Here is a 27554-nt window from a genome sequence, read left to right as displayed (position 1 = left end):
ATGTTGCACAATAGTCAAATCATAGTGTCATAGGAGTAAAAACTGCACATGTGCTATATCATATACTGTAGCACTAGGGTTAGGGTTAGGGTTAGGGGAAAAAACTATATATATATATATATATATATATATATATATATATATATATATATATATATATATATATATATAGGATACTCATTTTATACACACACACACACACACACACACACACACACACACACACACACATATATATATATATATATATATATATATATATATATATATATATATATATATATATATGTGTGTGTGTGTGTGTGTGTGTGTGTGTATAATGAGGATCCTTTTAACATAGATATTGAACATTGGACTCTGTCTGTCTAAACTCATTTATTCATGTATTCATTTTTTTATGTATTTATTTATTCATTCGTCTACTCTAAGTACTTTATCCTGGTCAGTTTTGCAGTGGATATGACACCTATCCCTGAAACACTGGGTGTGAGGCTTGAACACATTTTGGAAGTACCATGCACATATATATACAGACATCTAGATGCAACTTAAAGTACCCCATTCACTTGCCAGCATTTTCTGGGAGGTGAGAGAAGACCAGAGAACCAAGAAAAAAAATTTGCTGCACCTACACAAAGTTTTTATGGCCTTAACGAGTAGCTCAAGTGGTTTAGAGGCAACTTAATTAAATAGTGAAATGATAACTTTTACCCAGTTTTACTTAGAACAGCCAAGGGGATCCATTCTGCTTCTTTTCTAAGTGGTAAAAACTAACCCTGGAGCTTTACTTACAGTGGGTTATAACAAAGAAGAAAATGTAATCCCTCCTCACTGTATTTTAAATCATGCTTAAATCTGACACACAATTTCAGCCCACAGCAGTCTTCCTGCATAAATTACGATGACACTTCTCTGTCGTAGTATATCGACTTCATTGGAACGTCTTTTATAGAAGATACAAGAAAAACTGTACAGTTCGAAACATCTAACAATTCTGATGACATGTTCTATATCAGAAGATGTTTATTCGCAAATGTCAGCAGATCTAAAACTAAGCAGAAGCTATTAAATAAGAAAATGCTGATGGCAATAAAGGACCCTAATGACCTGGCACATTTCTGCTGCCTTCCTCAGAGAATGATGGGAATGGAAAGTGTTCCAATGTTGAATGGAGCACCTGGGGCACATGGAGGAGAGGACTACCAGCACTGGATAGATAGCCAAGCTGCACAGGGCAAACCAGCCTCAACACAGGTCCACCGGCAAAGCAATGAGATCTACTCCAACACACTGCCTGTCCGCAAAGTGGCACCCACCAAGAGCAAGAGCACTCTGGGTAAGCACATGTAGACTTTTGAAAACCCTTTTTTTCTTTTTTAACCTGATTGTTTTACACATACTAAAGGAAAGGCTTTAGCTATCTCCAGCCACTGGCTATACCTTAAACTGGATGAGATATCTAAGGACAGATATCATTTCCAAATAAAAGCAGGTAACTGTTTGCAGCAATTCTACCCTTTCTCATTCTCTCTTTATTCATTAGAAGACAGTTTCTTTTGCACTCTGGCAATATGAGTCCAAACATGCTTAATGAAAACAGGCCAGAGCTGGAGGGAATAGAAAGGACAGGCTTTAAAAAGCCAGAAAAGTGGGTGAAGGACACAGCTGGTGTCTGATGGTATTTTCAGGTGCTTTGACAGCAAAGATCTAGGAGAAAAATATGTATATAAATATATGTATATGTAAATATTTTGACCCATGTGTGTTCTTACAGATGTATTAAATATAGAATAATTCTTTATTATAGTTTAATACCATAGTGGACACAGTGAAAACTGCTCTATCATAGTGTAAGCGACTGTTACTATACCTCAAACTCTTCTATTATTGAATACAGCAGAGACACAGACACTGCCTAGGTCGAGCTCAGTTGCAGCTGGTCTGGAGAGGAATGGACGGACCCGTGTCCAGGCAATCTTTTCACACTCAGCTGGAGAAAACAACACACTGCTCAGCTTCACTGAAGGCGACATTATCACACTGCTGGTGCCCGAGGCTCGGGATGGGTGGCACTACGGAGAGAGTGAGAAGACGAGGATGTGAGTGGCACATATCTAAAACAATTTAGGCACATTGCTCTGAAAATATGTTTATTTAAACAAAGAAATGTAGTCAAACAAAAACTGTATAACCTGTTTACTGTACAAAGTACTGTTTACTGTTTACTAGACTAGAAAAAAAATGATTATTTAAACAAATTCTGCACTCGTACAGAAACCCTATTAACTCAAAAGTTAGTCATATTTACTGGGGAATCGTAAACTCTGTCAATAAAAGCATTAAATGTGCCACTCTTCAGTGTAAATTCAACACTACAGCCTTTATTATTTATGAAAAACTCCTTCTAAGACACAAAAGGGAAAGTCTTACTAAAGCGGTGATTCAGCAGTTTTATTCTGCCGGTTTACATTCTACTCAATAAATCAAGTACTAATATAGTTAAGGATATATTTCTCACACAAATTGTGCTGGTATTTGTATACACTAGGCGAGGATGGTTCCCCTTCTCCTACACCCGAGTGATTCCCGAGACAGACGGCAGCCGACTCGGCGTCAGGTAAAACAATAAATACATCAATAAACAAAGTCACAAATACACTATATGGACAAAAATGTGTGGTCGCCTGTAAATTAGAACTGAAGAGATATGATCGATTATGACTCAATATACTTTTAGGAGAAATCATTGATATGGTGCTAACGTATATGCACAAAAGTTTGTGGTTGGTATGTGCTTTTTGAACATTGATATTGTATGAGGAAGTCAGGTGTGGCAGAGAAGTATGTGAGGGTGGTGCAGGACATGTATGAGGACAGTGTGATAGCAGTGAAGTGTGCAGTAGGAACACAGGGAGAAGAGGTGGAGAAGGTGGAGGAGTTCAGGTACCTGGGGTCAACAGTGCAGAGTAATGTAGAGTGTGTTAGAGAAGTGAAGAAAAGAGTGCAGGCAGGGTGGAGTGGGTGGAGAAGAGTGGCAGGAGTGATTTGTGATAGAAGAGTATCTGCAAGAGTGAAAGAGAAAGTTTATAGAACTGTGATGAGACCTGCGATGTTGTATGGCTTAGATACAGGGGCACTGAGTAAAAAACAGGAGGTGGAGCTGGAGGTAGCAGAGCTGAAGACGTTGAGGTTTTCGATGGGAGTGACGACGATGGACAGAATTAGAAACAAGTTTATTAGAGGGACAGCACATGTAGGACGTTTTGGACACAAGGTAAAGGGAGGTGAGATTGAGATGGTTTAGACATGTTCAGAGAAGGGACATGGGGTATATCGGTAGGAGAATGCTGAGGATGGAGCCACTAGGAGTGAGGAAAAGAGGAAGGCCAATGGATGGTTTATGGATGTGGTGAGGGAAGACATGCAGGTAGTTGGTTTGAAAGAGGCAGATGTAGAGGACATTTAGTCTCCATTTGCTGTAATAATAAACTCCACTCTTCTGGGAAGATGTTCCACTAGATTTCAGAGTGTGCCTGTGGAAATTTGTGATCTTCCACTCTCCAACCCATGTAGACTGTATGTTCATGAAGATCTCACTGTGCACAGGGGCATTATTATGCTGGAACAGGTTTGGATCTTCTAGTTCAAGTGAAAGGAAAATATAATACTACCAGATCCAAAGACATCCTATACAATTTTGTGCTTCCAACTTTGTAGTAACAATATGAAGAAGAACTACATATAGCTGGAAAGGTCAGGTGTCGCAGTACATTTGTCTTTATAGTGTATCTTTGAAGTGGGTGGTTAGACCCTCTACTTCATTATCTACATTGTATAGATCACTAATTTGACATATGTATATATAATTTGATAGTTGACTAATATAAATTGTGTGTTCAGTTTTCAGCATGGTAGAAGTTCCAGCACAGGAAATCTTCTAGAGAGGGAATCGGTGGTCCTTCCGTCTCCCGATTACAGCTCAAATTCTCGGCTAATGGCACAGAACGCCTTACTGGGCAGACATCAGAGAACATTTAGCATGGCAACGCCAGGATTCTCACAGGTATATACACACACACACACAGACACACACACACGCACAATATACTGTGTTATTTGCACTCATCCATGCTTCCATACTCCATACATTTAGTTACTTATGAGATCAGTATTCATTATACATTGGTATCTCAGTCAATTTAATTATATACAGACGTAGATTTATTTCAATTTATTAAGTAAAATGACCTTAAATCAAACAGTCCTTCTAATTTCAGTGTACATACAGGCTATGCATGTACATACATTTTCAGAAATGTTTATAGCATATAAGGAATTAGACAGAAAAGAAATTAAATGAGCTGCAGCTGGTCTGCACACGTTCAACAACCCAGGTGGGATGAGCTCCATCAGAGCAGCTAGCATAAAGGACGTTTCAGAACATTACCCTCAGTAGTGTGTGTGTGTGTGTGTGTGTGTGTGTGTGTGTGTGTATCTGTGTGTGTGTGTGTGTATCTGTGTGTGTGTGTGTGTATCTGTGTGTGTGTAAAGAGGCTTAGATGACTTACCTGAGAGACTTAGCTGAGAGAACGAAATGTCCTAATATAATGTATTATTGTAAGAGCAATATTATACGCATTCAAAACTTTAAACCTCATTAACACTTAATTCTTTCACACTTTTGACACATACTGTATGTTATAATTGTTTCGTCCTGACAGAGGAATGATTAAATGTTTAAATGTACCACACCCTGTAGGTTTACATCAGTGTCCCTATGAGCACTGTACACTGTGTTCGAGCTTTTTCAGTCTGGCCTGACTTCATCAGTAGTACACACTTAACACAATTTGTAATGCCTGTTTAACGCAGTATTACTGCCACCTAGTGTTCATTCAGCATCTCATACACTTGAACGTCCTATTTAAAGGGGAGACTGAGGATTTAAGATTCAGACTAGCTGTTTTCTTATTCAGCATCATTATGCAGATCAGTGACACAGTGTTATTCTTTTCCTACAGCAAGGGCTTGACAGCTACGAGGCCCGTTTTCCAACAAGGTAAGACCTTCAGATATTACAGCGTGTAATCATAGCCCATATTTTTGAGCAATTGATGTATTGCCAAATTGTTGGATCAGTAAATGATATCATGCATTAGGGGGGTTTTAAATTCTGTTTAAATCTTTTTGTATTTTTCATTTTCACATTTTCTATTATGAATTGACTTTTTAGTTGTATTACAACTAAATTATCACATAGATCATTCAAACTATTATGAATGTGGCATGCAACAGCTTCTGTCTGCTTGACCTGCAGCTGGAGTGGCCATCTATAATAGAAAGTTGAGGAGCGGTTGGCTAAAACCTGATCAGGTGGGCGGGTGACTAATCAGTGCACCCAAACCCATGATGGACAGACGGAGGTCAAACCTCCTGTTGTTTAAATGGGTTTGAAAATCCTTAGACATACCCCATGTAGTTATATACCATTGTGATTTCCAGAGAAAAAAAACTCCTCTCCCATAGATGACAAGCATTGTATCATTATATTTAGTTACATGTGACGACGGTGCCACACAAATAAAGTTCATATTCGTGCATGCAAAAAAAAAGACAAATAATTGCCTGCTAAAAAAAATAAATCAACAGCTTGGTACTGCAGAGCAGGTCATTACCATTACAATTATAATACATACTGGTTACACACAAACAACAAGTAAGACTTGGTTCCTTAACTGAAGTGCTCCAGAACAGCTAAATATCTAATGCTACAGTCATGACTAACTGGGATGTTTCTGACTTCTGACAGGAAAGTCTGCTTTTCATAGCTTTGGCTTCTCCACGATTCAGATCCATGACTTTGAAAAACAGTAAGAACAAGAAATTAAGTTTCAACATCACATTTTCTTGAAAACATCAATATCTCTCTTTTTGCTCTCTCAAAAAAAGCAGTTGTTGCAACAAAAATGTTCCAAAGGATTGATGCTAAAGACTCCTTCCATAAAATGTTAAATTAATGTCTCCTCACAAGAAACACCAAAATATCGAGATTAATCTGAAGACTAATTCATATCGATAATATGAGTACCAGTGTAAATTGTTAGCATAGAAATATTAACATATTGAAACCAATATATTGGTATATTCCTTTGGATTTTTTTCTTAGGCTTTGCTTTGACAGTAGTACAGACAAACAAGCCTGTCTGGTCAGATTTAAATAGTCAGGAAGAAAAACAGTGATACACAACATTACAAGCTAAACACTGACCATTGTGTGCTTGGGGATATAATTTCAACTTTTAATCTTTTTAAATAATCACATACAAAGTAAAAGGTTTGCTCTTGAACTCTTTGGGAATTTCCAAATCAGAGTGGAGAACAGTTGTCATGAATGCAGCATAAGTCTAAGTTGTTCTTTTTTTTTTTTAGCAGAGTAGAAATGTTCTTGTTCATCTATGGCCAAATTCCCCATACTTCGACATACATGCCAAATTACAGGGTTTAAATTCATACCTCGTTTTTTTTAAAGAGTTCTATATTTCTTTGCTTTATTGTGTGTTTCGTTCTCCCATTCCATTTTGTGTTTGTTTTTTGCTCCTTGCTTTTGCTTATTCCATGTTGGTCTTCTGTATTTTAGTCCTAACACATCATTTAGCTTTTGAGTTCTTTAGAGGTACAAGAAACAAAAGCCAGGAGAATAGTTTGAACTTGCCGTACCCCCACGTCCTGCCAGATATCACAAGGAGCACTACAATCTATCGAGTGGCTTTACTGGTATTTTTGATAGATTAAATACCATGCATCGAAGCCTTATTTTTAATAGCTAAAACATCTCTCATCAAGGAGTACTACCTTTTTGCTACTTCTAGGATTTAATCTCAGCTGTATGGGAAAAATACCACCTCAGACAGAAACCAATTCCACTATCATTAGCATGAGAATAAAAACAAACAAAAACCTAATGATGAGTAAAAGCTATTGGCCACCAATTAACATTATGTAATGATGCCATGCTAAATGGTGGCTAGCTTAGCTGCTTTTATTCATTGCCTGCAAACGTTAGTCCATTGCTGGTTTAGCGATTTCTTTAATTACATCAGCATTTAGCATTGGCATACTTGGTATAATCAGCAGTACCTTTATGTCAATCAATGAGCTCCTTGTGTTCATCCTGCAGTGTTGCCTTGTTCTTGTTGTGTTTGTGTGTCTAAACCCAACATGGCAGCCTCTCCCTCTTCTTGTTCCACAGTTCCGAGGTCAAATTGATTTCGACAGTGTGAAAGGACAGACACACAGACACCATCCGTCCTTCTCCCCTCACTCCCTCACTCGGTCGTTTCCCTCACTCGTCCATCCACCTTTTCACCCACCAAAGAAGAGGAGAAACACCCACCTCCCCTTTCCCTTTTATCACACCACTCGTTAGCTTCTGTAAATCTCCATGGAACAGAAATGCAGAATACTCTGGCTTGATCGTTCTCACAACCCTTCAGTTTTGAGGACTTCGGGTCTATTTTTAATGCGCTAACTGAAATGGACTCAAAACATTGTATATGTAACTCTTGCTTTTCTTTCATGCATTTTGAAAGTGCACATTCTTTGGGTTACAGAAATGGGTCCAAAATCTAAAAATGGAGTACAGATGAGGCTGCACTCACGAGTGGCTGCCAAATGCTTTAACTTTTTACATTTTAGGTGAATAAAAGAGCTCTTTTACTTTCTCAAACAAATGAGCTTTTCTACGCTAAGTCTTTACAATTGATGTAATCTTCACAGTCAGCCAAAGTCTGTTCTTTTTCTTTTATTGCACTTAACATTTAGGATGTTCTGTAGCAGACAGCTCATTCTTCATCTGTGCTCCCATCAGTTTACTAAATCCCTGAAGAAACTGCTAGCACATTGTGTCTTTGTGTCTATATCTGTATTCATATGGCTGTTTTTGAAACAATGTGTAGAATGTCCAAGGGTCTGAGTCTGACAGCTTCTAAATTATATCAGTCCCAAAATCCCATTACAGACAGATCACAGGAATAAAAGTAAAGATCGATCTCTGTAACTGTCTCACTTCATACAAACTGCACTCCTGAATGAAAACATGGATTTTCCTATTAAATAAGCTAACATTGAATTTCCGAATCAGAATTAATAAGCTATGCTTCTTGTACATATTTAAATTATATTTGTAGATGCAATAAAAAGACACAGTGGCACATTGATAGTGTAGCTTCTTCACAGCTCCAATGTCCCTGGTTTGATTCTGAGCTCGGTTTACTGCCTTCTATGTCTGTGCGAGTTCTCTGGTTCCCTCAAATGTCCTAAAAACATGCTAGCAGATGGATTGGCAACTATAAATTGCACAGACTTTGTTTGTATGTCAACCTGATGTGGACAAGTGTAGGACAGGTTCTGGATCCATCATAGTTACACAAAAGTGGTTCCTGAAGATGTACACAAGGTTCTCACTGGTGCTCATTAACTGTTATATTTTTACTTAAATTAATACCAACATGTACTTGTCCTTTTGTGCTGAAATTAATCTGTACTGAATACAAATACTGGAAGTTGCTGAGATAATTCAAAGCAAGTCCAATGATGAGTAGAACGTGATGTTCTGTTTATTTGATGCTGTAAAATGAACTCAGTCATATTTAGACTTCTCATTGGTGTTCTAGCTTGCTCTTAGCTCACATGAGGTTGTGTTGATAATTCAAAGCATCCTTCTTCCCCAACTTTCCCTTTCAGAGAAACTGATGAAAAATTATGTTACGCCTGTTTTGTTATCTGTTGCACCGAGTAGCCAAGTAATGAGCTATGCATCTTAAATCACTGTTCTGATCATTAGCACTGTGGGCATCTTTAAAGTCCTGCCCTCGCCCTCAGCGAGAACATTCACTTGCAGCTGTTTGCCAGATCCCCTCTCACACTGACTTGCATTTGCTGTTTAAAAACACAATTTAATGCTTGAACCATCTCATGATTATACAGTCTGATGTAAAGTGTTGCACATGAGAAAACTCTCTGTATCGGGAAAAACTCTCCACAAGATATATTTTTTTTAGTGGCTGCATATCTCTCTCTCTCTCTCTCTCTCTCTCTCTCTCTCTCTCTCTCTCTCCCTGTTGTCCTTTCACCTATCCATTTGTCTTTCGGTGTGTGTGACAAATCTAAGCTCCTGCTTTCCTTTTTTGCCAATCCTGTCCATCTCTGTTTTGATAAATTTAGACACAAAAGCAGTAAGGGGTCAACGACTGGAAGCTGCCAGTGCTTCTTCTTTCTGCATTAGAATAAAGCCGAGGCATGACTGCCACGTTCTCCTCAGTCCTGGTGCCCAAATGGAAACACTTGATCTACTCATTCTGTCTTTGTGCTTTGGAATGCTAACACTTGGATGTAAAGAGCTAAAAAAAAAAGTATATATATAAATATATCATATAAATAAACCCTCAATATTAAACAGAGGGAATATACTGTGTATATAAATGCATGCATTTTGGGGGAACAACAATTCCAGTGTAATGTTGCAGCATAACCTCAAATGTATGGTGACTTTCTACTTCACAAACCTGAATAAAACTGTATTGAGACGAGAGCATGGAGTCATTCCTCAAGCTGTCTTACCTCGTGTCTGAACTCATGACTTCATAAACATGTTTGCTTGTTGCTATACAAATTGTTCAACACTTGTGTAATAAAGTTTAGAAATAATGTCATACATGAAAACTTTTTAACAACTCTGCTATATGGGTGTCAATCTGGGAAAACCCTTCTAAAAAACTAATTTTTTGCTGTAATTTGCTCTGACATTTAAACCATATATAATGTATAACCATATAACATGAAGTCTTGCCTAGACCTTGTCTTTGTATCTTCAAACATAATGCTAGGAAGTTTCCCAAAAATTGATTGTCACACTTGGATCGAGTTGTTGAAATGCTACATACCATAGTGAAATGGACAGTGTAGAATAGATAGATGTAATATTCTCCTTTTTCTTTTCATGCTAACATGATTTTAACTGTAAAATTTCAAACTATCCAATTTAATTTGATTTGTATAACACATTTAACAAAGGACATTGTCTCAAGGTAGCGTCACAGAGGTAAAGAAATGATAAATTTCCAGAAAAGAATGTATAATTTTGGTGCTTTAAAATTTGTTTCATGTTATTTCAAGTTGATCCCTTTTAACTATCAAACTATCAGGATTTTAATGATCTTGAAGCAACTCTTTGTCAAAAATTGGTAAAAAAAAATAAGCAACTGCATGCCAACATTTGAATATTTATTTTTGCTCAGTGAAGTGTTTGGTTAAAAGCTAAAGAAAAGAAACAGGGGTATTCATTTATATGGTGTTTTTGTACACAAAATTCTTGGTAATTGATTTAACTACTCAGCTGTTTACTGTTGACAACTGATGAAGTCATCAACATGAATGGAATAACACAGACTCTTATTTATAAAAAAAAAGAAAAAAAAAAGCTTTTCCCATAAGGCTAAGAAATGTAAAGTAATCAAAACTATCGTTTACTAATTTTCTGTTAGTTTGATTAATTGTATAATTTCCTGATCAAAGATTTGTTTTAAAGACTATTACATGCTTACAGTTTTTTGGCCAGGAATGTATAATTATTTCTGGTTGAGATACAAGAAGCATATTTGCAGTGGTAGTTTTTAGAAAACTATAGGGCAAAAATACAGTATATGTGAAGGGTTTTCCCAGGCCACCACACATATTAGGATCATTTTAGCCAGGTGTCCCAATAGTCCCGACAGATTTGAAAAAGCCAGTTTAGTGTAATACAGTGGAACCCGGTTATGTCGATGTCGTAGGGGGACGCCAAAAAGCATTGAGATAACCGATGATTGAGATAAACGAAAATCAAAATGGCGGCAATATATTAACGTGCTTGAAATTTCTTAATGTACATGATGAGCGTTAATAAATGCGAATGTGCATGCACGTGTTTTTGAAGGTTTTTTTTACACAACAGCGTTGCCATGATTTGTTTGATGAAGGCATGCTATAAAAATACATACAGTACATGTTTATCTGTCAGGATTTCACCTGCCACGCCCCCTTTGGCGCCCCCTTCAGCGTGGCAGGTGCTTTCTCGGCCGCTTTCTCTGAAGCTCCCGGCTTCAATCGTGCACATATGGTGCTCGTTTATTATCATCACCAGCTCCTATTTAAACTTCCACACAATTTCACTGTCTGTTATTGTTGGTATATGTTGGTTCACGGCGGTCGTTGTTATCGCGCATGCGTATCCCGGTACGTGCCTTCCCACCGGCACTCTCTCAACAGCTGTGCTTTTCTTCCCAAAGCGCACCGCGGATTCCCCCCGATCCTGCCGGTGTTCATTCTATGCTTTTGCTGGTCATCCCACGTTCGGCTTTCGCCTCCCGTTCATCGCATAACATTTAAAACAAAAGGCATATGTGCACTAACTAACAGCAGAGATTCACCAGTATACAATACAACACCTGTAGCAGCTGTAAGCCTTGATTTTTCCGCCACTTTCGCGAGTTCTTCTGCGGCTGCATCGAGATAACCGACGTTAAATGGCAAATTTTTCCCCCCTTGTGCTCAAGATATTAGGGTGCGGCGACATAAAAAAAGATATAACCGATAAAAAATGCTTAGAAAAAGGGAGAATTTGGCGGTTCCACTTTAAAAACGTCGACTTAATAGGGTTGTCGAGATAACCGAGGGCGAGATAACCGGGTTCCACTGTATTGTGATTTCTCAGGACTGTTTCCATAGCACACTTTTTAAACCTTGCCTGGCCACCTAGTCCAAATATTTTTCCCGTTTTTGGACAAACTATATTCATTTACTTGAGAAAAGCAACAACATTTCTTACCTGCCTATTTGAAGTCCTAAGTGTCATGAATGTGTCTAATAGGAAGGATAGAGTCTGTGGTGAGTGAAGTATGCGTTAAGCTTTAATATGCTTTATTTACTTTCCTGTTATATGCACATCACTCTTACCTATAAGACTCTCCTGGATGTATCCTGTGTTTTTTGTCTGTTTATCTTTTTGCTAGTTTGCTCTTCAAGAATCTTATCTAACAGAGGTGCTGTATTTCTTTACTCATTAATACACACATAATAATCACAATAACACACAGTAATATTCCTGTATGTAAGTCTTAATAAGGTCCTTGACTTTTTACTCCAGGAGCTGCAGGTCCACGCTTGGCTTTCTTTTTCTGCAAACCTTTTTTATTGAATAATGCAAAATATTTACTAAATATGAAGACATCTGAATAATTAGATGTAAGTTTATGAGAATAATGTTGCTTTTTTTATCATGATGCCAGCAAAAGGAGAGGAGCTTTTAATGACCATACAAAGACAATATGTCATACTTTTAAATACTACATAGATGGCACTGATGTAAAGTTGAACTAAATCTATGTGTACTCTATGTATGTCTACTGATCCTGACCACTTGTAGAAGACGTGAAATTAATTAGAACCAAGGTTATACATTTTTTTTTAATTAAGACAGGCTTTTAAACACAAGATTTTTTCTTATTCTTTCAGCATGGGCCCTGAATTTGCCCGCTTTTGAATGAGCAATAATGATGTAAGTGACTTATTGCCTCAGTTTGATTTTCTTCATGGACCATTACTCATGGAGTTAATTGACTTTCTTTTTTCATCTCTCTCCACCCAGCTTACAAAAGATTTAATCAAATTCCTAGAATGTCTTAGTGTCCTTCATCTTAGGAATAAACTTGTGCAACTTTTTCTTAGAACAATCAAATATTTACCCAAAAGTTTGATTCAGCTGAAAAGTAAGAGATTGTTGTACAAATATATTCCCTGAATGGCTAATAATTCTCATTGCAGCTGCTTGCAAAACCAGTTATTTTACTGCTAAAATATTATGCAGATCATGTTTTATTTTTAAAAAGTTAAATAGCATTTTTAAACTCTTCAGTGAAATTTTAATTTGCATGCTAAGTGAAACAAATGGCTCATGGATCTGCTTTTAGCATATATAAAGCCTTTTAAGCACCTCCATGTGGTACAGTATGTTCCTCTGTAGACTGAACAGTCAACGTTGTGGTTTGTCTTTGTAGACTTCCAGATCCTTTCAGTACCTTCATGTCCTGACGGTGCCACAGCATCTTCATCCACAAGCATAGATGTAAGTTGGCCACCGTTTAGGACGTCCTTCTACAGGACAGACATCTACAGTCCTTCTTTCCAAATATTATGGCAATAATTAAGAGACCTCTGCGTAAAGCTACTACATGTTTGCATATGCAAGGGTTACACTGGTTGAACTGGGACTGTATTTACATCAGTGGAACTTTATTATTATTATTATTATTATTATTATTATTAGTATTTGTAATAATAATAATAATAATAATAATAATAATAATAATACTAAGCAGTGGGTTTGCATTGCCTCCTGTAATCATAAGTTCTCCTTGTGATCAAATTTTATTCAATGATTTAAGCAGTCCATTCCAGGCATTTTTCTCCAGTTCTCTGCTGAAATCTATCATAAAATTTATCATAACTCTTATTCTTAACATAGTATTTGCAATAACAATGTAACGCATGCATGCATTCACTACAGCCAGAAAATTATAATGGTGGTCTTAGAAATGAGCTTTAACAAATGTACAACATAAGATGAAAAAAAATTAGAAATTCAATTAGATTAGCAATATACATAAATGTTTTCTTGTTATAAATATATAGACTATATGAACAAAACCTTTGGGACATCTGACTTTTTCAACCGTATGTGCTTCTTTCCCAAACTGTTACCATGAAGTTGGATGTACACAGTTGTATAAGATATCAGTGGATACGGTAGCATTAGATTTTTCATTCACTTAAACAATGAGAACTGACTTTGCTAACACCCTTGTGGTCGAACCAGCACAAATCTCCACAAGCACACTACAAAATTTAGTGAACATCTCCACAGAAGAGTGGAGGCTATTATAACAGCAAATGGTGACTAAATGTGGAAGGGGATGTTAAAAAAGCACATACACATCGTATGGTCAGGTGTTGACAAACCTTTGGCCATATATATATATATATATATATATATATATATATATATATATATATATATATATATATATATATATATACTGTATAAGGGCTGTCAATCGATGGAAAATTTTATTTACATGATTGTCATGTAACTCGTGATTAATCACAACTTGATTATTTATGCAAATGTATGTTTATTATTAGTGTAACCATACTCAACATAGAGCATTAAGACAAAATATTCTTGTAAAGGTTTTAAGGTAATTATAGTGTTTTAAATGACGTAAATCATCAGGACACCACACAAAAGTTTTGCTATGTTTCAACATGGATGATTGATGAGGTGATACCGGAGAAATGGAATCTCTTCTAACTTTTATACGGATTACATAATCAGAGTATAATTGTTTTCGATGTGAATGGGTTTATTTAAAAGTAAACATTTTGAGCTCTTTATTCATATATGAATATATATATATATATATATATATATATATATATATATATATATATATATATATATATATATATATATATATATATAAATTTTTTTTTATTAAATTGTATTATTTATTATTATTTTTATTTTTGTAAATATTATTATTATTATTATTATTATTATTATTATTATTATTATTATTATATTATGTCTGTGAAGCAAGAGATTCAGGTTGTTTAATTTGTGTCAGTGAAGAAAGTTTTTTTTTATATCTGAGTAAAGAAAGGACGTGGTAAAAAAAATTTGTGTTGCGTTGAAGTTTTAAATTTCACCTCTTTTATATTTATTTATTTATATATTTTTTAATGAAAATGGTCAGACAAAAATGTGGGCCGCATTAATCGCCCATTAATAAAATTAGTGCTGTTAAAATGAATTTGTTTTTGAAATTAATTTTGACAGCCCTAATATATATGTATAATGTCGCCAAAAGTTATATTTAAAAGTTATACATACAGTACACTTTTTTCTTCAGTGTTTTTTTTTTTTTTTATTATTATTATTTTTAACAATGTCCATTTAATACTCAAGACATCCAAACTATGAAAAACCATGCATGGAATTATTTTTCGGCCCAAGAACGTCTCTTCTGCTTTTTGTTCTCTAAAAACAATAGTAGATTTTCTGCAATTCAAGCATGACAACCATAATGATGCAGTCACACCTGACTCACGCAGTCTCCTCTGAACAGTGGATGTTAAAATATGTCTGCCATTTGAAACATTTATGTGACATTTCTGAGGCTAGAAATTCTAATAAATGTATCCTCTGCAGCAGAGGTAGATCTTGGTCTTCCTTTCCTGGGATATTCCTCTTGAGAGCCTGTTTCATAATGGCATATAATGGTTATGGAGACTGCACTTGTGGATCCATTAAAGTTCTTGAGATTTTTCGGGATTGACTGACCTTTATTTCTTAATGATGGACTCTCTTTTCTCTTCACTTAATTGAGTGTTTTTCGCCATTATATGGATTTGGACTGTAGTTGTAGTAGCCCTGATAGGGCTATTGACTCTTAACTCACCCTTTACTCCTTAAAGCCTTTCCCTTTAAGAAGGCTCTTGACAAGGCACAACTGTGAATTTAAAACCATTCCAGGTGAATACCTTGTAAATCTGATGAGAGAATGAGTTTGCCAAGCTTTCATCAAAGCTAAATGTAGCTACTTTTGACAATCTAAAATATAAAACATTCTAAGTTATTAAAAATTTCTAGTTGTGTACTACATCATTTCTTTAATTGATTCAGTATTAATTTAGAATGTTGAAAATAATGAAAATATAGAAAATAATTTTGTGTGTGTATATATATATATATATATAACATTACATATATTGTTAAGATGTCCAGATGAACCTCATCATCATCGCTTATGATGAATAATGAAACTGTATTAGCGATATGTGTATCACGTGTGCATAGCATAATTCAATTGTACAGATAACACATATTGCCTGTTAAACATTTTTGAACACCTGGAGTTTTCACAAAAATGGCAAATAAATACTGTATAAATATTTGTAGAACTGTTCCTAACGGGAATCTAAAGTCGTATTTAATTTAGAGCAGACTCATTCGGAGAGCCTAAAAATGCCTGACATAAATGTAATTAGAAATATGTAATGTGCTGCAAGTGCCTGCTTTAAGTGATAAAACATTTTCACCCTTTTCCAAAGACATATCTGATTTTTCTCAATTCACTCATTGTTGCATTAAACAAAACTCTTCAAATAGAAGGTGTTCAAAAACTTTTGATTGGCAGTGCATGTTTGCATCCTTGTAATTGATAAACAGAACAATCGCACAATGGATTACTGTATTTGTATAGTTTGTGCCTTCCAATCTTATTGTTTCTTGTTCTTTCTTTTTGAATGAATTGAATGTAGCCATTACCTGTCTTGTTTTTGTGTTTCATGCTAGAAGTAGAAATAGAAATACAATTTTAGTGTTTTTGCACATTGTAAAAGTTCTCATTTGTCACAATAATGTATTGGATTATATAAATAAATTAATCACCTGCAAAGAGAAACATTGTTTTCTATTTATTTATAGTTTCCAGACAGAATGGACACCAGACTGTTTCCTTTGAAAGCAAAGCATATTTCTGTGTGCCCTGCTAAATATAAATAAAAAAAAGGTTGTCGACTCATGGCCATTTGTGGCTAACCTATTAAAGTAGGTCACTTTTGTTCCATTTTATGTCTTGCCTGAAGTTTAGCAAAGTGGAGCAAGTCAGACATATACTTTATTCTTTGAAAATATGGTTTAAATTCTTTGTTGTTTTTTGTTATAAGCAAATTGCTCTGTGCACAGAGAGCAAACGGTAATCACAGGTAATTTCTTCATCCACTGTTTTCAACTTTTTCAACCTCTTAAACTTCAGACAAGCTGTTTTTTCTATCAGGACCTGATGGTAGTGGATGGTGGACATGATCAAGGCCTAATGTTACAAACCTGAGAATTTTTGCTGGGCCATTATGTCCTAACTGAATTTAAAGCTGACAGATATGTGATAAGTGTGCCTAGCAGGCTATGAGGATGCTGCTGATTACTTCTTTACTCTTACAATGCACGGTCACAGTAAGATTATCTGTGAAGAGCACAGACACATACTGAGCCCATGTTGCAGCATTAACATAAACAGAAAAAAGGCTCAGCTGCTCATCCCCATACTAAGAAAAAAAATTAACATCTCTGCTGATGGTCACAGATAAGAACGCAAGTTCAAATGGCACAGATGCCGCTGCTGGAAGCTGGTCCAAACACACTGTGCCACCTGCTTGACAGGTCTTTGGCAGGCAGGCCCAGAAAGCATTTAATAATCGGCTAGTTTTGTCCAAACACAAATTAGATCAAAAGTTTTGGGGAGCATGTTATTTTTATGTATACTTACCTCTCATTACATTACTCTCACAAACTTGGGTCTCAGAAAATGCAGGAGTGGATCAATTGAATTACATAATACTGTGTAGGCATTGCTGGTACTGTTTTGCCAGTTCAGGATGCTTATATGTATTTGTGCTAGATCAGGAAGAGTGTTAAGGCATCTCAGAATTATATGTGAAATTATGCAGTGGACTGAAGAATAAGCAGCTGATAAGATCAGGTTACTGAGCACAATCTTTCTTAGTTTTATTGTCAACCACCACCAGCCTGCCCCACAACGGTCCATGACCCACACCAGACAGTTTGCTTAGATTTTTTGATTTTGCGACTGGGGTTTGAAAATAAACTGTTTTATTTTTTGTATCTGGAGTTTAAAAAAAGGCTGTACTTTTCTCTATTTTGTTGCTCAATTACTGTGTCTGTAGTTTAAAACAAACTGTTAGATTTTCTCTTGTTTCGTTGCTCCATGCTACATCTGGAATTTAACAAGGAGCATTTGATTATGGCTTGATTGCTGTGTCTAGTAGCTGAAGTTGGTGCATGGTGACTTCTAACAGATAGATACTTTCAGAGTTCAGCACCAAAGAGAAATGTCAAACAATTCATTTATTTATTTTTTATTTTTTTTTTGTTCATTTGACACCCAAGAGGGACAGATATTTATGGAAACCTTCACACAACATATAACTTTATCCAGTTTATATCTTTATAGATTCCTACTCAATAGCATCATTCAACCAAATATGTTTTCCTTCACCATGAAAATCACCATAATCTCACACAGATTCATGAGTATTCTAATGACTGAGGCCCCGTTTGTGCTGGATTTCATATGAATCAGTCACAAACTACAAGCAAGAACACTGTCCATTACTCTATGATTATCAAGCACTGTCGGTGTCCAGTAATTTCAGCCAACAACCCCAGGTGTACCACTATAATGTTTCTCTTTGGCAACAGATATATGATGATAAACTCTTACAGTCCAGCAACAATTTAATACAGTTTAGGATTTTAAAACTGTTTTATAGAATACAAAAATAGTACAGATTGCTGTCTAGTTCAATCTAGGCTAATCTATTTAGAACAGTGATGCCAGAAGAGGCAAACAAACATTGAACATGAGAGGATAGTTAGGATGGTATTATTCTTTTTTTTTTCTTCACTTTTAGCTTGGGGTCCAGAGTACAGAGATTTTCAGAGTGCATTGAATTCCTCTTTACCTTGTCAAACGAGTTCATATTTAGAGAGAAAATTATTTTACCCCCACTCCCCAACAGTGTTCACAAGAAAATGAAACTTGTATTGGACAGTAATTCTGCAACATAACAATAAGTACAGTACATTTTTTTTGAGTAGTTTTTGTCTATCCTAATAAATAACCATAATAATACTTGTCCATAGGCTGTGCACTAATTGCCATTAGAATGTTTTTCTTTCTTCTATTTCTTTATAAATTTTTCAAAAGTGACAAGACAGGAATTGAGTATCAAATAAAACAATTAAAATAAATAAATAAATAAAAACAAAAACATTACACATCCCAGCTCTGGTCCTCATAATGTAGCAGACATGTACAGCATCAGGTATACATGCTCATCATGAAAAGCATGTTTTGTAGTCTAAAGTATTAAAAGGTCCATTAGCTTGGACTTTGAAATGATTTCAAGCATTGAAAGAGATCGAATTGCCTTTTCCTATTTTTGGATTTTTAAAGCAGTTCTTGTCCTATTGCCAAAATAAAACTAAATAAAGTTTTTATGTTACACTGCTGAATTGCATTGTAGAATTTAGGTTATTTTAACTTAACCAAGGCAGGGTAGACAGTAAGACGTGAGAAACCATTGTTTTTGGAAAAAAACATGAATAAATTTTTTGCATGATACTGACAATAATTGAAATTTAAATAATAATAAGTAAATACTGAAATAGTAGTTCGTAGAACTGTATTTATCAACCAGGCAAACATTGACTTTCCAAAAATTTAAACCAATGAAAAAAACAAATTTTATTTAGAGATCTTATTTTAAGTTTAACATTTTAACATAAAGCAGCTGGTCTAAGTCTCATGATGTTTCATGACCCTGTATAATCTGCTACTTACAAGTAGATGGCTGACTCAAGGCAGCTATGTGTTTCCTCCCTCCCAAAACTTTAAGCAGCTTGAAAAAGTCTGCCAGTTTTCTGTTAGGTGACATAGGCACAAGGCTTTTGCTCTGATGCCTTATCAAATAAATAGAATGTGAAAAGAAAGTGAGTTTCCTTTCTCATAATTAAATGTAACATCATCCATTTACAAACAATAAGCTAACCTAATTTCTCTTCATTTAGTGCCATAAATTGTTGGACAAAATTGTTGCAACATTGTTCATTAGTTCGTCATTACTTCACAGTCACAGTCATTGAAAAAAAAGTCTCTTGATTTGCTTTACAATTTTTTTTTCTGGAACAAAACATTTTTGATTGTATCACTGATTTCAAGAGCATACCCATCATTCATGAAAATATTTAATGTTTTTTAATGTAAATGTCATAAGGATCCCATGTCTTCATGGTACATATACTGTAGTTCCTTCAAAATTGTCACCAGCTCAAAATAGGTAGGGTTTTAACAAATATGGTATTATGAGGGATTTTCACAATTTATAACGTGTTAATTTCACAGGAGTGTTCATTTGGAATTGGTTCTTTAAGGATCATTGTGTGACTAGTTGCAAACAGTAGTAGGCACTGCCCTTGATAGGATTCCAAACCTTCTTGAATCTTTTTCAATGAAAAGAGGTGCATGCAGAGCACTCCATATAGATGGCAGTGGTGTGCAGTGCTCATTCTCTATCCCCGTCCTCGCTGCTTCCTGTATGTCAAAGGGAAAACAAAGCATTTTGCACTTATGAGGAAATTATATTTTATGATCATCTGAACTTAAAGTCTTTCAGTAATTAAATCCATTTTGCAAGTTTGTAAAATAGCTGCTGTAAAACTATTTTTATAGGAACATAATGAAATGTAAATATAATCAAAGATGTGTATTTAAAAGCATTTTACCTCCTGCAGAATCGATATCTGAGTCCGAAACATGAGTGATTGAGAAACGTGAAATTGGGGATGGAGAAACTGTGAAACGTGAGAATTTAACTACAGGCTTGTTATTTGTTGCACTGGGTGGAAGGCTTGGTTTAGCCTTGATGTCTGGGGGTGAATCCTTAGAGGAAGTTGGTAGTGGCAGCAAAGAGAAATCATCGTCCCACTCATACCCTGTACCTGCACACAATGGAGAGCATGAAAATACATAGACACTAAGCAGTATTGAATATACCATCTCTTTGCAGATATTGAAATGAGTTCTTACTCTCTTCTGAAATGTTTCCATCTGAAGAGTCATCAGTGGAATTTGCCTTTTCCTGCTGGTTCGATACTGTGCACCTTGTATCCTTTGTCCTTGTTTCACCACCCAGGGGAAAGGCATGTTCTGATAGTTCTCCAGTTGGACTTTCCTAGAAAAGTGGAATGTTTTTCATTACTTTTTTGCTGTTTTGTGGGAGAACAAAATCAGAAATTCATTCAAACTACTGTAAGTTAAGCAATAGATAATTGAAGAGTTACATTTAGATCAATATATATATCAGTGAAATATGTTGTAAACCATTCCACAATACATTAATTGTGTTGTGGAAAAGGCATAAAAAAAACTGTGAAGGGTAGTGTGTGATGTTTAAATATTCATTTCAAATTTTAAATAAAATCACAACTACTGCTTACTTGGTCAAACAAGTAACAGGTGACATCATCAAAGAAGGACACCACCTTATTCTTAGACACAAACTCATCACCAAGGTTATCGATACACAGGCTGGGCATCTTGAGGATGCTTCTGAGTTTGTGTGCATCACTGCAGTCGCTCACAATGATGGGCACTGGAAAGATTTCATCATCACTCTCTTCACTCTGCTCGTGGATACTGTAGGTGCGCAGCTCCTCATCTGATTCATCACTGTCCTCTGAATCCCTGTCCTCATCATCAGCTTCTCCTCGCTCTATTAGGGACCCTCGTCCCTCAGGCGATGGGAGAGGAGGAGGTGAAGAAGGACGAGTGGAGCGTTTTGCATTACCATCTGGCTTGTTGACAATTTTATCTATTGAAATAGTCTCAGTTGAATCTGATATAGGCATCTTTACTATTTCATTGTTGTCCTGAACTGATAGTTCTTCTGGATTTATGCTGGATGTGGCTTCTTCAGTGACTTGCTTCTCCTGGTTCACTTCATTTGCAATGATTAAGGTATCAAAACATGTCTCAACATTAGTGTCCTCAACTAAACTCGGTGGTTCCAAAGTAATGGTGCCGTCTGTTTCCTCTGTTGTTTGGTTTTCTTGTGTGTTATTAGAAAATGGCAAGTCAGTTAAATCATGTAAATTACTCTCAGATGGCACTTCTGGGGGGTCATCAGAATTCAGGTCAAAGCCTTCATCCTGGTCAGTGTCATTTATAGGGCATTCAACTATGTCAGGAGAAATAGAGGAAATTATACTTGGTTCAGGGGATTGATTGGAAACCATTTCATTTTCTTCTGAGTCTAGAGATTTTGGAGCCCCTTCCTGAATATCATTGTAGGTATTTTCACTGTTGTCTTCTGTCTCCTGAAAATTTGACTTTTCTTTCTCTTGTTCTACCACTGGTATTGATAATGTTTTTTGATCTATTGCTTGCATTGCTTTCTCCTGCTTGCTCTCAAGATCATCAATACCTTTCTCTCTGTCTTCATCACTATCTTTATCTTTCACTGCATCAGAATCAGAAAAGTAAGCAGAATCCCTGTATGGGGTGTTCTCACTTAGTACAGTCAGCCTTTCAGTGCTCTGAGATGTTTTCATGGTTACTTCTTCCTCCACAACCTCTTGTTTTGTGTCATCCATTGCCCCATCTACTTCTTTTGATTTTATTACTGGACATGAGTCAGCAACTGACATCCCAATTGGCTGGATACATGTGTTGGTTTCTTGTGGTTCATGGGGCTCTTTGAGGACGAATTCAGGAGATTCGTTGTTCTCTGTGTCATAGCCACTATCCATAGCTTTGGGCGAATTTGAAGGATGAAGAGAGGTTGGGCTCAGAGTCTCACTGGAGCCTGCAGTAGATGGCAAATCAATGGAATCCATTGAGTCAGGTGTACCTACTTGCTTTTGCAATGACTTGAATGAAGGGGAGGGGTAGTCAGCTGTCTCTGCATAATCCCCTGGGAAATCACCAAAAATCCCAGAGGTGACATCTGTGGTGTCATCATCACTACAATTTTCAATTTCCACCAGGCTGGTGCTGGAATTTCCATGTTCCACACCACTGTCCACCATTAAGCTTCTATCTGATTCAGGCTCTTTAGAAGAGATCTCAGGTAGGGGTTTCTCCACCTGTTGAGTTATGGTTACAACCTCTGTTTTTGTGTTAATTTGACTAGCGTCTTGTTGTTCATTACGGTCTTGTTTAAAAATTCCCTCTACGACTCCAGTGTCAATCAGTCCTGAGTGCTCGGCCTGTTTTAAATTTGTTTTTGCTGTCTCTGATTTGGAATTTATATGTCCAGCAGTTAGAGCGGCTTGGCCTGTCTGTGGGTTCCTGCTTGGTATGCCTGTGTTTTTGTCTGAAATAGGGTCATTCATAAAACAATTTCTTACTAATGATCCTGTAAGAGGATCTACAAAATGGGAATTGCTCAATGCCTGACAACAAGGTACCGGGTACACCTCAGCTTCTCTGGGTTCAGGACATAGATGAATATAGGAGCTGCCTTCTGCTGATGATACTGATGCTTGTCTACCATGCACAGGGCAAGTGTTGCTTTTGGCTCTGCCTTCCAGGTAGTTATGTGTTTTGGTAGAGCGGTATGGGAGACTGTGGTTCTCTGGCCAAGCATCCTCAACATCCGTCATTGGCATAGTGTAATGAAAGTCTGCATATGCATCTTGCTTCAATGACTGTCCACGAGACAAACTTAAATGTTTTGTTGAGTGGTTTGTGGACCAGCCCATTGCCTGCCTTTCAATGAATATATCCTCCTCCTCTTCTGAATCACTGTCATCCTGTCCCACAAACACAGCTCCCCCTGGTTCCATGTCAATACACACTGAGTGGTTCCCTGGCATGATCTTTCTCAAAGAGCCCATCATGTCATAATATCCTCCAATTACATTCTTCCCTATTACTGACCCATGGCTGCTCTCTAGGTAAGGGTCACCATAGCCCTGTGGGGGACTGCCAAGAGAGGTGGAGATCCCCAAGGGTTCTTCTAGCTCACCTAGTGCCTGTCTCAGGCTTCGTGACCCCCAGCTCTCTCTCATGGGTTCTGACCGGCCTCCAATCAGGTAGTGATCCATACCCAGAGGTGGTGAGTGCTCATAGTAATAGCCTCCATCCCTGTCTTTGTATGATACATAATGGCCTGATTCCCAGGGCCTAAGTGGGCTAGAATCAGTTACCTGACCTAGAAGTGGCTCCATTGTTAAAGACATGGTCGGACTGCTGTCTGAATCATAGGCACTGTTTTTATGAATGTCAGCTGACCAGTATGTTTCAATAGGTTTGCTTTTCGAAGGACAGTTTATACAATCCCCTGAGTCTCCACTACCAGTGAGAAAGCTGCCATTGCTGTCCCCAAATTCAGGGCTGTACGAACACATTGTGTATTCCATCTCAATATTGCGTTCTACTGGCTCTTCAATACGAATATAATATTCACTATTCACTGATGGGCTATGTGCACTGAGAACTGGAACAACGCCTGGAGTGTGTAATTGCTTGGGGTCATAGTATTGGGGAGAAACCCCCAAAGTGAGTCCATCAATCGCACATCCACCTACCATACCTCCTGGAGGGTAATAGACCTCCTGGCAATGGGGATTCCCTTGACCTAATGTTCCAGTGGTGGATGAGGACGGATAAGGCTGTTTAGCTCTTGCTTGTTCCCATTTGTATTCAAAGTTCAGACCGTGACTGGTCTCAGTAACTGTGAGAATGTCATCCCCCGACTCTGACTGGTAGCAATCACCAGCTGAAAATTGCTCCAGTAAGGGGAATAAGGATGAGGCTGTCAAGGATTGTGGCATCTCCAGGGTCAGGGGACCAGCCCCATGCAGACTGCCATGAGACATGTTAGGTCTCATTGAGTTCCAGCGTCTTTCAAAATCTTCTTCTGCCTCACTGGCACCTTTGGCACAGAGGTAACTGAGCAGTAGGTGAACCTCCTCAGCATTAGGCCTCTGATCTGATTGCAGCCAACAAAACTGCATCACTTCATACCTAAAATGTTATATAAATACAATAAAATTTTAGACGAGACAAAAAACAGCATATACAGTGTCTAAATAACAAATTACTTTATATTATGTTTTAATGCGATTTGTATTCTTATTAAATCCTAATAAAGAATGATGTTTCTGAATCAATACATTTGGATGCGATATTTTGAACACTCACCAGCGATCAGAAAGAGGAAACTGAAGCAGTGGCTTTGGCAGTTTAAGTTGTTGGTCTTTCACAGCAAAGCTGAGGACCTGCCTGTCAGAATAGTGTCGATAAGGCTGGTTTCCTAACTCAAACAACTCCCAGATAGTTATCCCAAGAGACCTGAAAAACACAAATAAAAATTCCTTCTGGGAAAGGCTAAAGCCATCTATACATAGAGGCCTTAAAAATTAGCTTTTATTTTTGAATAGATTTTATGACATTCTTTTCCCCCTGGTAACACTGTCACACTTGCCAATCACAGGCAACTGTGAGCTTGTATATAGGCTAACTAGCACTCTGCTCGTAGCATAATAAGGTGTATTGTAATAGGCAGCTCAAATTATTCTGGTGGCTTTATCAATAAATAAAAATAAAAAAAAAACACACATATTAGCTGTAAGCTAAAAAAGCTCTTGTGCAATGGAGTAAGACATTACTAGTAAACAGGAACTGCCAGTGACTATATGAGAGAAAATAGAGTGAAGATCTTTAAAAATAACCATTTATTCATCTTTAATAATTTTATATCCTAGTTGTGGACATTGTAATTCCAGCATCTCACCCATTAACATTTGGCACAAAGCAGGAATACACCTGGCATGAGACAACAAACACATTCTCACACTTATTCACACCTATGGGTAATTTAGCATGAGCAGTCTACCTGTTAGTCACCTGGCCCTGTTTTTGAAAGAGCGAAAACTGACAGAGATAGAGGATACCCAAGATACAGTAGGAAGAAAATGTAATATTAGATCAGAGTTCAGAGTTTTTTATTCATTACACCATTGTGACCCCCTTCCTCTGCCCCATTACCCCAACTTAATGTTAAAGTCTGTGGTCTAAACTTCTGTGATCAATATAAAAATAAATCATTATTAACACCCAAAAAATTCGTTTTGAGTTAATGCTTACCAAATGTTGCTTTGTTTTGTTTGGTCCGCCACCAGTAGGTTGCCATGAACGTCATCCACCAGTTCTGGGGCAATCCAGCGTAATGGTACCCAGGTCTGATCTGATGTTACAAAGTAATCATCCTATGCAGCAGGAATATAACCAAATACACTGTTCAGTGTGTACAGGTGGTGTACATCTGCACAAAGAAGATGGACTTTTTATTTTGTTTTGTTTTAGCCAGAATGATTCAAGAGCTATCTGACTGAGCCTGTATACTATATGTGCACTGGGACTAGGATCATGCGAGACACATAAAAAATGCCTCTGAGATTTTTTTGTTTTGTTTTTTATTTGAGTGGGTATGAGCACTTGGTTAGTTACAGCATGATGCTGGGGGACAAATGAAAAACAGCACTGCCTGTGATGCCAACTAGGAGTCCCAGTGATTTAAAGTGGACAGTGAGTTTGTTTATATTTGAAAAAATAGAACCAACCAAATTCATTAAAACTGTAGGTAGGTGCGAAAATACATAATAAAGAGGGGTAATGAACTCGACTAAGGTACCTAAAATTAAGGAACTGTCAGAGCCAGACTTCAGAAGCCATGCTGGCATTGTACTGTTGTACTGGGTGTATTGGTACGCTTCATGTTTCATTGACAATTTAATTTAAAAACCCTAATAATGCTGTACATAATTGTAACACTAAATAGATGTGAATAATGGTATTGTGTTGCAACCCTTGAGCGCTGGAGCAGATTAGAATTCATCAGTTATTAAAGAATCAGTCCATTAGTACTAACATCTATAATGCATTTGAAGTTCTTTTGCTTACTTTTTAACACATTGCTAATGTTTTACATTGTAAGATTCCCCAACACGTCTATAACTATATCAGCAGGAAGGTGATACACATACCTTATACTTGCTGTGTGACAGGCCATAGTCTCCGATCTTGACAGAAACATCTGATGTCAGAAGGCAATTTCTCAAAGCAAGATCACTGTTCAAAATAAAAGGCAGAAATAAAATCTCAAACATATTTAAGGTTTTCATATTGATAGTAGATGTTTTTAATAAAAAAAAAAAGAGGAAAAATCATGTCTTCATGAAGTTGTGGTAACCCCCTGCAACAAAATCACTGATGCTGGAGTAGCAGAGGCACACTCAGGCAGCATCAGGATATTGTTACAGGAAGCTACCAAGTACATGTCACACTGGAATCAAGAAATAGAATAACCAGCCATTGCCCATCAAATTTCCTCTACACTTTACTCTAAAACATAGATTAAATGCACAAAAGATCTAATTTTCAATTCTATATATAATTTATCCATATCTAGTTTGCAGCCCCTTTAATGTTATTGTGCCTTTAAAATCAAAGCTGAGCAGTTTTGTGAGAAAATCTGTCTGATGTTATGATCTTTTTTATTACAATGCTTTGAGCATTATGTACTTGGACTTGTTCCATTTTTATCCAAACCACTCAGCAACCTGGATCAGGTTGTAGATTTGAGTGTTGAAAGATGATGAAAGTTGGAAGCCTACCTGTGGCTATAGTCATGTTTGTGGAGATGCAGAAGACCAGAAGAGATCTGACAAGCCATTCGTTGAAGGAGCAAAGGATCAGGAGTCACAGAGTCTGTGGTTCTGCAGCTACGAAGATAACCTTTCACATCACCCTGTTACCATGGAGAGTATACACACAGAAAATATGGGCATGAATAACACAATCAGGAACTGG

At 36.9% G+C, this 27554-nt stretch overlaps 2 protein-coding genes across 18 annotated transcripts in view; one reads left to right on the top strand and one right to left on the bottom strand.

Moving 5' to 3' along the window:
- Positions 1 to 13338, top strand: part of baiap2b (BAR/IMD domain containing adaptor protein 2b) — a 50733-nt gene extending 37395 nt beyond the window's left edge. For 8 of the 15 annotated variants that reach the window (XM_046854189.1, XM_046854187.1, XM_046854185.1 and 5 more), the window contains 6 exons: positions 1135 to 1336; positions 1898 to 2099; positions 2549 to 2617; positions 3901 to 4063; positions 5022 to 5059; positions 9223 to 9589. In XM_046854189.1, the coding sequence (XP_046710145.1) occupies positions 1135 to 1336; positions 1898 to 2099; positions 2549 to 2617; positions 3901 to 4063; positions 5022 to 5059; positions 9223 to 9283 (735 nt within the window). In that variant the 3' untranslated portion in view covers positions 9284 to 9589. Of the gene's footprint in view, positions 1 to 1134; positions 1337 to 1897; positions 2100 to 2548; positions 2618 to 3900; positions 4064 to 5021; positions 5060 to 5295; positions 5374 to 5809; positions 5871 to 7249; positions 9590 to 12549; positions 12593 to 13091 lie in introns of those variants that run through there. The other 7 variants (XM_046854181.1, XM_046854178.1, XM_046854177.1 and 4 more) reach the window with 7 other exon arrangements.
- A 4679-nt stretch (positions 13339 to 18017) lies between these two features.
- The window catches only part of aatkb (apoptosis-associated tyrosine kinase b), a 48022-nt gene continuing 38485 nt past the window's right edge, over positions 18018 to 27554 (bottom strand). For all 3 annotated transcript variants that reach the window (XM_046854171.1, XM_046854172.1, XM_046854173.1), the window contains 8 exons: positions 27359 to 27492; positions 26729 to 26813; positions 25830 to 25951; positions 24885 to 25034; positions 21176 to 24707; positions 20766 to 20910; positions 20462 to 20677; positions 18018 to 20270 (listed from right to left, as the gene is read on the bottom strand). In XM_046854171.1, coding sequence (XP_046710127.1) covers positions 20242 to 20270; positions 20462 to 20677; positions 20766 to 20910; positions 21176 to 24707; positions 24885 to 25034; positions 25830 to 25951; positions 26729 to 26813; positions 27359 to 27492 — 4413 coding nt within the window. In that variant the 3' untranslated portion in view covers positions 18018 to 20241. The remainder of the gene's footprint in view (positions 20271 to 20461; positions 20678 to 20765; positions 20911 to 21175; positions 24708 to 24884; positions 25035 to 25829; positions 25952 to 26728; positions 26814 to 27358; positions 27493 to 27554) is intronic.

Source organism: Silurus meridionalis, chromosome 7 (genome assembly GCF_014805685.1).
Source record: "Silurus meridionalis isolate SWU-2019-XX chromosome 7, ASM1480568v1, whole genome shotgun sequence".
NCBI classification, from domain to species: domain Eukaryota; kingdom Metazoa; phylum Chordata; class Actinopteri; order Siluriformes; family Siluridae; genus Silurus; species Silurus meridionalis.
This window is presented reverse-complemented; position numbering and strand designations above follow the sequence as displayed.